Source organism: Haliotis rubra, unplaced genomic scaffold (genome assembly GCF_003918875.1).
Source record: "Haliotis rubra isolate DU_JTF1 unplaced genomic scaffold, ASM391887v1 Scf838, whole genome shotgun sequence".
Taxonomy (NCBI): domain Eukaryota; kingdom Metazoa; phylum Mollusca; class Gastropoda; order Lepetellida; family Haliotidae; genus Haliotis; species Haliotis rubra.
Genome location: NW_025767566.1, coordinates 338322 through 351330, shown reverse-complemented (window position 1 = coordinate 351330; position 13009 = coordinate 338322). Strand labels below are relative to the sequence as shown.

Below are 13009 nucleotides of genomic sequence, written 5' to 3'. Positions count from 1 at the left end.
CAAGCTGCTTTTCACCCTCACCCGGAACTACGCCTCTGGTCCCTTCAGACCCTTAATCTTTACCTTGGCTACTCTCGTCAAGCAGCCACAGCCATCACTTCTGTTCATCGTAATTCGACCCGTTCTTTCTACGATAATAGTGGAAGAAGTTTGAAGGCTGTTGTAACTTAAGGGAAATCCATCTCCCAATCTGCCTCTACTCAGGTCGTTTCTGCGTTCCTGCAGCGTATCCGTGCTACTAGGGAACTCAAGGGTACTACTACTATGAAGATCTCCACTCTTCCAGAATTGCAGAGTTTCTTCACTTCTACAAGTCACCAACCAGTCCAGGAAGTTCAGACTTCCGGCCTGGGTACTGTCCGTTGTCCTTCCATGGGATACCATGACATGTGTCAACTGCGTCAGCGAGCCTGGCCACCCAATCCCGTTAGTCGCATCTTACGACAAGAATAGGTTAATGACCTGGATCTTCACGGGCGGTATAATATGGAGTGAGTGAGGGTCTAGAGGGTGGGGTTTACTGCTGATTTGGGGCAGTGGCTTAGGCTGGTGGTTCGCCACATAGGCAAAAAATTCCGGAGCCCATTTTTTATGTCCTATACCGTGATATTGCTGGAATTTTGCTACAAACCATGTAAAACTCAACTCACCATCAGAAGTGGTCACTAGCCCATGTGGCGCAAAGCATCTCATGCTTTTAGTCACTGATTTGCCTGGTCCAAACTTGATAATATACAGGCGTCGGTGACAGGTTTTGGATGTGTATAGCAATACCCATTAATTACAATGCAAATGAAGTGAATAATTGGGTTCACCTCAGTCGATTATTGCAGAAAAGTATCTCACTAAGGTATAAAAAAATATATGGTTATCTGATCTAATACACACATGTGTTCACGAAATCCGTTACCTGTTTGACCACCCCTTGGGCTGATGAAGCAAGGCGTGAAGGTGTCAGATGCTGCTGACGACCCTGTGTGGGGAGGGATGTATGTGGAGATGGAGATGCATCAGCTTGAGATGTAGAAGATGTGGGGTGATCATTACCCCACCTCAATGACTCAATACACCACCTTGACAACTCTGTGTCTCTCCTGGACGACCCGGTACCCCGTCTTGACAACTCGATGTTTCTGCTTGCCTCGCTACCCCACTTTGACTCCTGGATGCCCCACCTTGACGCTTCGACTCCACACCTAGATGCCTCAATGTCCCACCTGGTTAACTCTCTTCGCGATTCTGCCGATACAAAGCTGGTGTCTTTATATAACTGGGGGCTCATTGCTTGTTCCTGCAGCTCCAAGTGTTTTCTGTAGAGGAAAGAGTGAGTGAGTATGGTTTTACGCCGCTTTTAGCAATATTCCAGCAATATCACGGCGGGGGACACCAGAAATGGACTTCACACCCTGTACCCATATGGGGAATCGAATCTGGGTCTTCAGCGTGACGAGCGAACGCTTTAACCTCTAGGCTACCCCATCTCGTTCAACACTGATGCCTGGTTACATGCCACACCATTGTTTTTTTTATATATATGAATAGTATTAAATTTCATTTCTTCTGCTTGGGCAATATCTCATTATATTGCTAGATATGTTCTGATTGTCTGATGTAAACCGTAAACCAACTGATCAGCTGACCTCATACCTGATCCATTACGAAATACAGTTCTACTGGACTTCAATGTCTCACGTCTGACAGACAAACGACGTCAAGAATCTTCACGAGGTTAAAACAAAAGTCATGTTATGTAATCTTGCCATCTGCATGTACTTTGCATTTGCTTAAAATTATATTGATTCTATCATGCAGTTACTACGCATACATGGGCGGAGGGGTTTAACAACAATAATTTTATGAAACTTTATTGGTAAGCCAGCCCCTCACCATAGCTAGTGATGTGAAGTCCAACTTCCTTTTAATTAAACCGTGCATAGGTGGTGACGTTAGCTTCAGTGGGTAGTCTTTCAGATGGCTGACCTTATTGTAAAGATTGAAGAGACATTGTGCAGAGGTGATAGATGCTACATTTCACTGTACAGAGTTGTGTCCTTTTGCAAATTTAGGATCCTGTCTTTGACTTCTAGACTTTTGCACTTAAAGGAAAATTGTTGTTATGTAGGTAGCTGATATATTTTTATTACAAACCTAACTTTTATCCCTGATTATTTTCATTAATGCATGTTTCCCTTATTTCACCCAATCGTGAACAAATCTAGAATCTACAAAGGCGATGAACGAAACAATAAGGTGTTAGTGCTTGTACATGTATATTGAAGCACCCAGACTTCACAAAGTGAGTACGGGGAATTTCATCTGGGTCAATATGAAAGGCACTGTGTATGATCAGCTGTCTGCATGGTTGTACTTGTCTGTACAGTTGTCACCCTTTGCTATTGTATGACTACATTGACAACACCTGCGCAAGTTATTCAATATGTCTGCATTCATAGCAGTTCCTTTGTACTGCCTGCATAGGCGGATCCAGAGGGTGTGATCGTATGACTACACTGACGAGACCTGTGCAAGTTATTTATGTCTGCAGTCACAGCATATCCTTTGTACTGCCCCTCAAAGCAGGTTGAGCAGGTGGTACATTTCCAGGAAAAGGGGCGTTTCTCGGACCTGGTGTAAGTTGATTTGCCTACCTTAGAACATTTTGATTTCCAGAACTCGCTGGCTTCAAGAGCATCAACAAATAAGAGCTAAATCTCTGTAGGCGTTTCCCTTTTTTACAACATAAAATGGCCGAGGATCGTTTGAAAGAATCGAAGACGTTTTTCACGGAGGGGAATATGAACTCGGATGCCGTCATACAGATGGAAGACCACGAGCTTCACGTGGACCTGAACATTATCTCTCTGATGTCCTCGACCCTGGCCGGTGAGTTCCAGCCACGTCCAGACCCAAACTCTCTTCCAGGCGAAACGAACAAAGCCGTGGCTAAGTTGGTCGGACCAGTTGACCACTTCGTCGACTTGCTGACCTCCATCTACCCCAACTTCAGGAGCGTCAACGTTGTTAATAAAGACAACGTGGAGTACCTGCTTCCATTGGCTGCGAAGTACAAGCTGCTGTTTCTGCTCCGGAGGTGTGAAAAATATATTGTTGAAGCTGTATCTCGGATGCAATGTAAATACTATACATGTAATAGTATATTTGGTTCCAATAGTAATAATTACAGTTGCTATGATCGAGATGATATAAAACGTCTCATGCGATATTTCGCGTTGGCAAACCAAACCAACTTGGAAGCGAGGAAACATTGTATGGATAAATTAGTAACGCACAGTTACAGTGTAAACAGGAAAGATAAAGACAATGTACCAGAACCAACACGACATACTGCGGCATTCAAGCAGCTCGACCCTACGACAAGATGGGAAATACTGCGAAACCGGGTATTTTACCTGGAAGGTAGGTTTTCGTTTCGTTTCGAAATTTGACTAGACAGGTGGAGTTGACTGGAAAGGTGGAGTTGACTTGACAGGTGGAGTTGACTTGACAGGTGGAGTTAACTGGACAGGGGGAGTTGACTTGACAGGTGGAGTTAACTGGAAAGGTGGAGTTGACTTGACAGGTGGAGTTAACTGGACAGGGGGAGTTGACTAGACAGGTGGAGTTGACTGGACAGGTGGAGTTGACTTGACAGGTGGAGTTGACTGGACAGGGGGAGTTGACTTGACAGGTGGAGCGGAGGACTGGACAAGGTGGAGTTGACTGGACAGGGTGAGGAGCTGACTGGAAAGGTGGAGTTGACTGGACAGGTGGAGTTGACTGGACAGGTGGAGTTGACTGGACGTGGAGTTGACTGGACAGGTGGAGTTGACTGGACAGTTGGGTGGAGTTGACTGGACAGGCACAGGAGAGGACTGGACAGTTGGAGCTGGACTGGGACAGGGACAGGACAGCTTGACTGGACAGGTGTTGAGTTGACTGGACAGGTGGAGCAGAGTTGACTGGACAGGTTGGAGTAGAGTTGACTGGACAGTTGGAGCGGAGTTGACTGGACAGGTGGAGACTGGAGGCTGACTGGACAGGACAGAGGAGCAGAGTTGACTGGACAGGTAGAGAGGACTGGACAGGTGGAGCAGAGTTGACTGGACAGGTGGAGAGAGGAGACTGACTGGACAGTGGAGAGGAGTTGACTGGACAGGTGGAGGAGTTGACTGGACAGTTGGAGCGGAGTTGACTGGACAGGTGGAGCGGAGTTGACTGGACAGGTGGAGAGAGTTGACTGGACAGTTGGAGCGGAGTTGACTGGACAGTTGGAGCGGAGTTGACTGGACAGTTGGAGCGGAGCTGACTGGACACTGGACAGAGTTGACTGACAGGTAGAGGAGAGTTGACTGGACAGTTGGAGCAGAGCTGACTGGACAGGTGGAGCTGGACAGTTGACTGGACAGGTGGAGCGGAGTTGACTGGACAGTTGGAGCGGGAGTTGACTGGACAGGTTGGAGCGGAGTTGACTGGACAGGTGTAGAGAGGACTGGACAGTTGGAGGAGAGTTGACTGGACAGTTGGAGAGGAGTTGACTGGACAGTTGGAGCAGGAGTTGACTGGACAGGTGGAGAGAGACTGACTGGACAGTTGGACAGTTGGAGTTGACTGGACAGTTGGAGCAGGAGTTGACTGGACAGGTGGAGCAGGAGTTGACTGGACAGTTGGAGCAGAGTTGACTGGACAGTTGGGAGGAGCTGAGACTGACAGTTGGACAGGAGTTGACTGGACAGTGGAGCAGAGTTGACTGGACAGGTGGAGGAGGAGTTGACTGGACAGTTGGAGCAGAGTTGACTGGACAGTTGGAGAGAGGACTGGACAGTTGGAGCGGAGTTGACTGGACAGGTGTAGAGAGGACTGGACAGTTGGAGCGGAGTTGACTGGACAGGTGGAGAGGAGAGACTGGACAGGTGGATAGAGTGGACTGGACAGACAGGGACAGTTGGAGCGGAGTTGACTGGACAGGTATAGAGAGTTGACTGGACAGTTGGAGCAGAGTTGACTGGACAGGTGGAGCAGAGTTGACTGGACAGTTGGAGCGGAGTTGACTGGACAGGTGGAGAGAGGAGTGGACTGGACAGGTGGAGAGAGACTGGACAGTTGGAGCGGAGCTGACTGGACAGTTGGAGAGGAGCTGACTGGACAGGTTGGAGAGGACTGCAGAGTTGACTGGACAGGTGTAGAGAGGACTGGACAGTTGGAGCGGAGTTGACTGGACAGTTGGACAGACTGGAGAGGAGTTGACTGGACAGTTGGAGCAGGAGTTGACTGGACAGGTGGACAGAGTTGACTGGTTGAGAGGGAGTTGACTGGACAGGTGTAGCGGAGAGGACTGGACAGGTGGAGCGGAGCTGACTGGACAGTTGGAGTAGGAGACTGGACAGTTGGAGCGGAGCTGGACAGTTGGACAGGAGAGAGCTGACTGGACAGTTGGAGCGAGTTGACTGGACAGGTGGAGACAGGACTGGACAGAGTGGAGGACTGGACTGGACAGGTGGAGCGGAGTTTGACTGGACAGGTGGAGCGGAGAGGACTGGACAGGTAGAGAGGAGCTGACTAGACAGTTGGAGCGGAGCTGACTGGACAGGTGGAGAGGAGCTGACTGGACAGGTTGGAGCGAGAGTTGACTGGACAGGTGGAGAGAGAGGACTGGACAGTTGGGAGAGGGAGTTGACTGGACTGACTGACAGTTGGAGCAGAGACTGGACTGGACAGGTGGAGAGAGACTGGACAGTTGGAGCAGGAGTTGACTGGACAGTTGTAGAGGAGTTGACTGGACAGTTGGAGGAGAGAGACTAGAAGGACTGGACAGGTGGAGAGATTGACTGGACAGGTGGAGCGGAGTTGACTGGACAGGTGGAGAGAGGACTGGACAGTTGGAGTGGAGAGCTGACTGGACAGTTGGAGCGGAGCTGACTGGACAGTTGGAGCTAGAGCTGACTGGACAGGTGGAGCGGAGCTGACTGGACAGGTAGAGAGAGACACTTGACTGAGACAGTTGGAGAGGAGTTGACTGGACTGGACAGTTGGGACTGGCCAGCTGACTTGAGAGTTGGAGCACAGTTGACTGGACAGGTGGAGAGGAGTTGACTGGACAGTTGGAGCTGGAGTTGACTGGACAGGTGTAGAGAGGACTGGACTGGACAGGTGGAGAGAGTTGACTGGACAGTTGGAGCGGAGTTGACTGGACAGGTGGAGAGAAGTTGACTGGACAGTAGGGGAGAGTTGACTGGACAGTTGGAGCAGAGTTGACTGGACAGTTGGAGCGGAGTTGACTGGACAGGTGGAGAGAGTTGACTGGACAGGTGTGGAGAGAGGACTGGACAGTTGGAGCGGAGTTGACTGGACAGTTGGAGCGGAGTTGACTGGACAGGTTGTAGAGAGCTGACTGGACAGTTGAGCGGAGTTGACTGACTGGACAGTTGGAGACTGGACAGGAGCTTGACTGGACAGTTGCTGACTGGACAGGTGGAGAGAGTTGACTGGACAGTTGGAGCTGAGTTGACTGGACCGGTAGAGAGGACTGGACAGGTGTAGAGAGCACTGGACAGTTGGAGCGGAGTTGACTGGACAGTTGTAGAGGAGTTGACTTGACAGGTAGAGAGGACTGGACAGGTGTAGAGAGCACTGGACAGTTGGAGCGGAGTTGACTGGACAGTTGGAGAGTTGACTGGACAGGTAATGAGCTTGACTGGACAGGTGTGAGACAGAGGTTGACTTGACAGTTGGAGCGGAGTTGACTGGACAGGTAGAGCGTACTGACAGTTGGGAGGATTTGACAGACTGGAGAGCGGAGTTGATGGGCAGGTGGAGAGAGTTGACTGGACAGGTGGAGCGGAGTTGACTGGACAGGTAGCGGAGGGACTGGACAGGTGTAGAGAGTTGACTGGACAGTTGGAGCGGAGAGTTGACTGGACAGGTGTAGAGAGGACTGGACAGTTGGAGCAGGTTGACTGGACAGTTGTAGCGGAGTTGACTGGACAGGTATGACTGGACAGGTGGAGAGGACTGGACAGGTGGAGAGAGTTGACTGGACAGTTGGAGCTGGAGTTGACTGGACAGTTGAGAGAGAGTTGAATGGGCAGGTGGAGCGGAGCTGACTGGACAGTTGGAGCAGGAGTTGACTGGACAGGTGGAGTGGAGCTGACTGACAGGTGGAGTAGAGAGTTGACTGGACAGGTGGAGACAGTGTGGAGGACTGGACAGTTGGACAGTTGGAGCAGGAGTTGACAGGACAGTAGGAGGAGTTGACTGGACAGGTGGAGCGGAGTTGACTGGACAGGTAGGAGAGAGGGACTGGACAGTTGGAGCGGAGTTGACTGGACAGCAGGAGAGGAGCTGACAGGACAGGACAGAGTGGAGAGAGGACTGGACAGTTGGACAGGCGGAGCTTGACTGGACAGGGTAGAGAGTTGACTGGACAGTTGGAGCGGAGGACTGGACAGTTGGAGCGGAGTTGACTGGACAGGAGAGAGGACTGGAGTGGAGAGCTGGACTGGACAGTTGGAGCCGGACAGTTGACAGCTGGAGCAGAGTTGACTGGACAGGTGGAGCGGAGTTGACTGGACAGTTGGAGTGGAGCTGACTGGACAGTTGGAGCGGAGAGTGACTGGACAGTTGGAGCAGAGTTGACTGGACAGTTGGAGCTGAGTTGACGGACAGGACTGAGGACAGACAGACTGGACTGGAGTTGTTGGACTGGAGCAGGTTGACAGGACAGTTGACTGGACAGGTGGAGGAGTTGAGCTGGACAGACTGTGAGCGGAGACTGACTGACTGGACAGAGTTGGAGTTGACTGGACAGAGTGAACCGGACTGGACTGGACAGAGTTGGACATTTAGCGGAGTTGACTGGACAGGTGGAGAGGACTGGACATTGGAGCCGAGTTGAGTGGACAGTTGGAGCGGAGTTGACTGGACAGATGGAGCAGAGTTGTCTGGACAGGTATAGAGCGTACTGGACAGTTGGAGCGGAGTTGACGGGACAGATTTAGCAGGTTGAAAGGACAGGTGGAGCAGAGTTGACTGGACAGGTGTGAGCAGACTGGACAGGACAGACTGGACAGTAGAGAGGACTGGACAGTTTGATTTGACTAGACAGGTATACAGAGACTGGACAGTTGGAGCGGAGTTGACTGGACAGTTGGAGCAGAGTTGACTGGACAGGTGGAGCGGAATGTACTGGACAGGTGTATAGAGAACCGTACAGTTGGGCAGGAGGCAGTTGACTGGACAGTGACTGGGAGCGGAGCTGACTGGACAGGTGGGACGGAGCTGTTGGAGCAGTTGGACTGACAGTTGAGCAGAGTTGACTAGGACTGGTGGAGCGGAGTTGACTGGACAGTTGGAGCGGAGTTGACTGGACAGTTGCTGGAGCGGAGTTGACTGGACAGGTGAACCTGAGTTGACTGGACAGTTGGAGCCGAGTTCACTGGACATTTAGAGGGAAGTTGACTGGACAGGTGTAGAGAGGACTGGACATTGGAGCCGAGTTGAGTGGACAGTTGGAGCGGAGTTGACTGGACATATGGAGCAGAGTTGTCTGGACAGGTATTGAGCGTACTGGACAGTTGGAGCGGAGTTGACGGGACAGATTTAGCAGGTTGAAAGGACAGGTGGAGCGGAGTTGACTGAACAGGTGTAGACGGGACTGGACAGTTAGAGCAGAGCTGACTGGACAGGTGTAGAGAGGACTGGGCAGTTGGGGTGTATTTGACTAATTAGGTATACAGAGTACTCGACGGTTGGAGCTGAGTTGACGAGACAGTTGGAACAGAGTTGACTGGACAGGTGAAGTGGAATTTACTGGACAGGTGTATAGAGAACCGTACAGTTGGAGCGGAGTTCAGTAGACAGTTGGAGCGGAGTTCAGTAGACAGTTGGAGCGGAGTTGACTGGACTGGTGGAGCGGAGTTGACTGGACAGTTGTAGCGGAGTTGACAGGACAGGTAGAGAGGACTGGACAGTTAGAGCGGAGCTGACTGGACAGTTGGACAGAGCTTACTGGACAGGTGTATAGAGAACTGGACAGTTGGAGCGGAGTTCAGTAGGACAGTTGGGAGCAGGATTCAGGACAGTTGTTGAGAGTTGACAGGACAGGTAGAGAGGACTGGACAGTTGGAGCGGAGCTGATTGGACAGTTGGAGCGGAGCTGATTGGACAGTTGGTCCTTAGCTGACTGGACAGTTGGAGCAGAGTTGATAGGACAGGTATAGAGCGAACTGTTCAGTTGGAGCGGAGTTGACCGGATATTTGGAGCTGGTTGAATGGGCAGGTGGAGCGGAGTTGACTGGACAGGTAGAGAGGACTGGACAGGTGTAGGGAGGACTGGACAGTTGGAGCGGAGTTGCGTAGACAGGACAGGTATAGAGAGGACAGTAGGAGCGGAGTTGAATGGGCAGGTGGAGCGGAGTTGACTGGACAGGTGGAGCAGAGTTGACTGGACAGTTGAAGCGGAGTTGACTGGACAGAGGCAGCGGAGTTGACTGGACAGGTATAGAGGACTGGACAGGTGTAGAGAGGACTGGACAGTTGGAGCAGAGTTGACTGGACAGGTATAGAGCATACTGGACAGTTGGAGTGGAGTTGACGGGACAGATTGAGCGGGTTGAAAGGTCAGGTGGAGCGGAGTTGACTGGACAGGTGTAGAGAGGACTGGACAGTTGGGGCGGATCTGACTGAACAGGTATAGAGAGGACTCGACTGTTGGAGCGGAGTTGACGGGACAGTTGGAGCAGAGTTGACAGGACAGGTGGAGTGGAATGTACTGGACAGGTGTATAGAGAACCGTACAGTTGGAGCGGAGTTCAGTAAACAGTTGGAGAGGAGTTGACTGGACAGGTTGAGTGGAGTTGACTGGACAGATGTAGAGAGGACTAAACAGTTGGAGCGCAGTTGACTGGACAGTTGGAGCAGAGTTGACTAGACTGGTGGAGCGGAGTTGACTGGACAGTTGTAGCGGAGTTGACTGGACAGTTGGAGTGGAGTTGACTGGACAGGTGAACCTGAGTTGACTGGACAGTTGGAGCCGAGTTCACTGGACATTTAGAGGGAAGTTGACTGGACAGGTGTAGAGAGGACTGGACATTGGAGCCGAGTTGAGTGGACAGTTGGAGCGGAGTTGACTGGACATATGGAGCAGAGTTGTCTGGACAGGTATAGAGCGTACTGGACAGTTGGAGCGGAGTTGACGGGACAGATTTAGCAGGTTGAAAGGACAGGTGGAGCGGAGTTGACTGAACAGGTGTAGACGGGACTGGACAGTTAGAGCAGAGCTGACTGGACAGGTGTAGAGAGGACTGGGCAGTTGGGGTGTATTTGACTAATTAGGTATACAGAGTACTCGACGGTTGGAGCTGAGTTGACGAGACAGTTGGAACAGAGTTGACTGGACAGGTGAAGTGGAATTTACTGGACAGGTGTATAGAGAACCGTACAGTTGGAGCGGAGTTCAGTAGACAGTTGGAGCGGAGTTCAGTAGACAGTTGGAGCGGAGTTGACTGGACTGGTGGAGCGGAGTTGACTGGACAGTTGTAGCGGAGTTGACAGGACAGGTAGAGAGGACTGGACAGTTGGAGCGGAGTTGACTGGACAGGTGGAGTGGAGTTTACTGGACAGGTGTATAGAGAACCGAACAGTTGGAGCGGAGTTCAGTAGACAGTTGGAGCGGAGTTCAGTAGACAGTTGTAGCGGAGTTGACAGGACAGGTAGAGAAGACTGGACAGTTGGAGCGGAGCTGATTGGACAGTTGGAGCGGAGCTGATTGGACAGTTGGTCCTTAGCTGACTGGACAGTTGGAGCAGAGTTGATAGGACAGGTATAGAGCGAACTGTACAGTTGGAGCGGAGTTGACGGGATATTTGGAGCTGGTTGAATGGGCAGGTGGAGCAGAGCTGACTGGACAGGTGTAGAGAGGACTGGACAGTTGGGGCGGAGTTGCGTAGACATTTGGAGTTGACTGGACAGCTGGAGTGGAGTTGACTGGACAGGTGTAGAGAGGACTGGACATTTGGAGCGGAGCTTATTGGACTGTTAGAGCGGAGCTGACTGGACAGTTGGAGCGGTGTTGACTGGACATGTGGAGCGAGAGTTGGACTGGACAGGTGTAGATAGGATTGGACTGGTTGGAGAGGACTGGACAGGTATAGAGAGGACTGGACAGGAAGAGAGGACTGACGGAGGTGGACAGGTGGAGAGGACTGGACAGGTGCATAGAGGACTGGACAGTTGGGACTGGACTGACTGACAGGTAGAGAGGACTGGACAGTTGGAAGGACTGGACAGGTGGAGCAGAGTTGACTAGACAGGTAGGAGGAGAGGACTGGAGAGGTGGAGGCAGGAGTTGAGATTGAGAGGAGAGGAAGACAAGTGAGTTGAGGACAGAGAGCGTCCTGGACAGGTGAAGCGGAGGACTGGACAGAGAGGACTGGACAGACAGGAAGAGAGTGTAGAGGGACAGTTGGAGCGAGAGGTGACTGGACAGGAGTTGACTGGACAGAGAGGACTGGACAGGACTGGACAGGAGAGGACTTGACTGGGACAGGAAGAGTTGACTGAGACAGTGGTGGAGAGAGGACTGGACAGGGAAGAGAGGACTGGACAGGAAGTACTGGAGGAAAGACTGGACAGAAGAGGACTGGACAGAGAGAGGACTGGACAGGTAGAGAGGACTGGACAGTACTGGAGAAGAGAGGACTGGACAGGTAGAGTACTGGACAGAAGAGAGGACTGGACAGGTAGAAGTACTGGACAGGTAAGAGAGGACTGGACAGGATAGAGAGTACTGGACAGGTAGAGAGGACTGGACAGGTAGAGAGGACTGGACAGGAAGAGAGTACTGGACAGGTTGAGAGGACTGGACAGGAAGAGAGGACTGGACAGGTAGAGAGGACTGGACAGGTTGAGAGGACTGGACAGGAAGAGAGGACTGGACAGGTAGAGAGGACTGGACAGGTAGAGAGGACTGGACAGGAAGAGAGGACTGGACAGGTAGAGAGGACTGGACAGGAAGAGAGTACTGGACAGGTTGAGAGGAAGGACAGGAAGAGAGACTGGACAGAGAGTACTGGACAGGTAGAGAGTACTGGACAGGTAGAGAGGACTGGACAGGAAGAGAGTACTGGACAGGTAGAGAGGACTGGACAGGAAGAGAGTACTGGACAGGTTGGGAGGATTGGACAGGTTGAGAGGACTGGACAGGTAACGTCACATTAACGTACTATCGTTAGTCCACGATAAACTGTGGGAGTAAAATATGTAATATATACACACCACTAAGATCATTTTACGGGACGGAACCAGAACGTTTCGAATAGACATTGCTGTAGTGTCTTGTGTCGTTTTACAACCAAGAGTGCATCGAAAAATTACAAACCTCCTTCATTTCACGACTATTTCTACAGACGCCATATTGCCGACGTCCCTTTCCCTGATTGTCACCGTCCCAGTTATTCCTATACTAATGACCAGGCGTCCTTGAAGCATGTTGTCAGCCACGTCTCCTTCTCCATCCTCCAGGTACCTACGGTAAAGTGACAGACAACGTGGAAGACCTCTGAGAACGAGGGACACCAAGTTGGTAGCGCCAACAACCCAAACAACTTCATCTTAACACGATGTGGCAACGACATCCCCCGACTTGGATATAGTATTGGTGTCTATATGATGTCATTCATCCATTCTCGTCTTCTACCTATCTATCCATCCATCCCACTTCTACTATCCACCCACTTACGCTCTATATATCCCGTGTTACATAAATATGGTGGTCTTCAGCAAACCATGCTTGTAAGAGGCGACAAACGCGATGGGGTGGTCAGGCTCGCTGCATGCCATTGCAGCGTGTTGTGATGCATTCCACCATTCCTCAGTGCTCATGATGTTAATCACTGGATCGTCTAGTTCGATTATGTACAAACCGCCGCCTTACAGCTGGAGTGCCGCATTAAACAAGCAGTGCATCCCCATCTACTATCCTTCGGTCAGTCAGCCATCCAACTGCTATCTTTTG

The 13009-nt window shown here is 51.2% G+C and overlaps 1 protein-coding gene across 2 annotated transcripts; it reads left to right on the top strand.

Annotated features, from left to right (window-relative positions):
- Window positions 1-2502: 2502 nt before the first annotated feature.
- LOC124262431 lies at window positions 2503-12766 on the top strand. 2 transcript variants are annotated; one of them, XM_046696918.1, is made up of 2 exons: window positions 2503-3417; window positions 12469-12766. In XM_046696918.1, exons 1-2 carry the CDS (start codon window positions 2745-2747, stop codon window positions 12555-12557), a joined length of 762 nt encoding a protein of 253 aa, XP_046552874.1. In that variant the 5' UTR covers window positions 2503-2744; the 3' UTR covers window positions 12558-12766. The 2 variants fall into 2 exon arrangements, with proteins under 2 accessions (XP_046552874.1, XP_046552875.1); XM_046696919.1 differs by having other exon boundaries at window positions 12517-12760.
- Window positions 12767-13009: the final 243 nt, after the last annotated feature.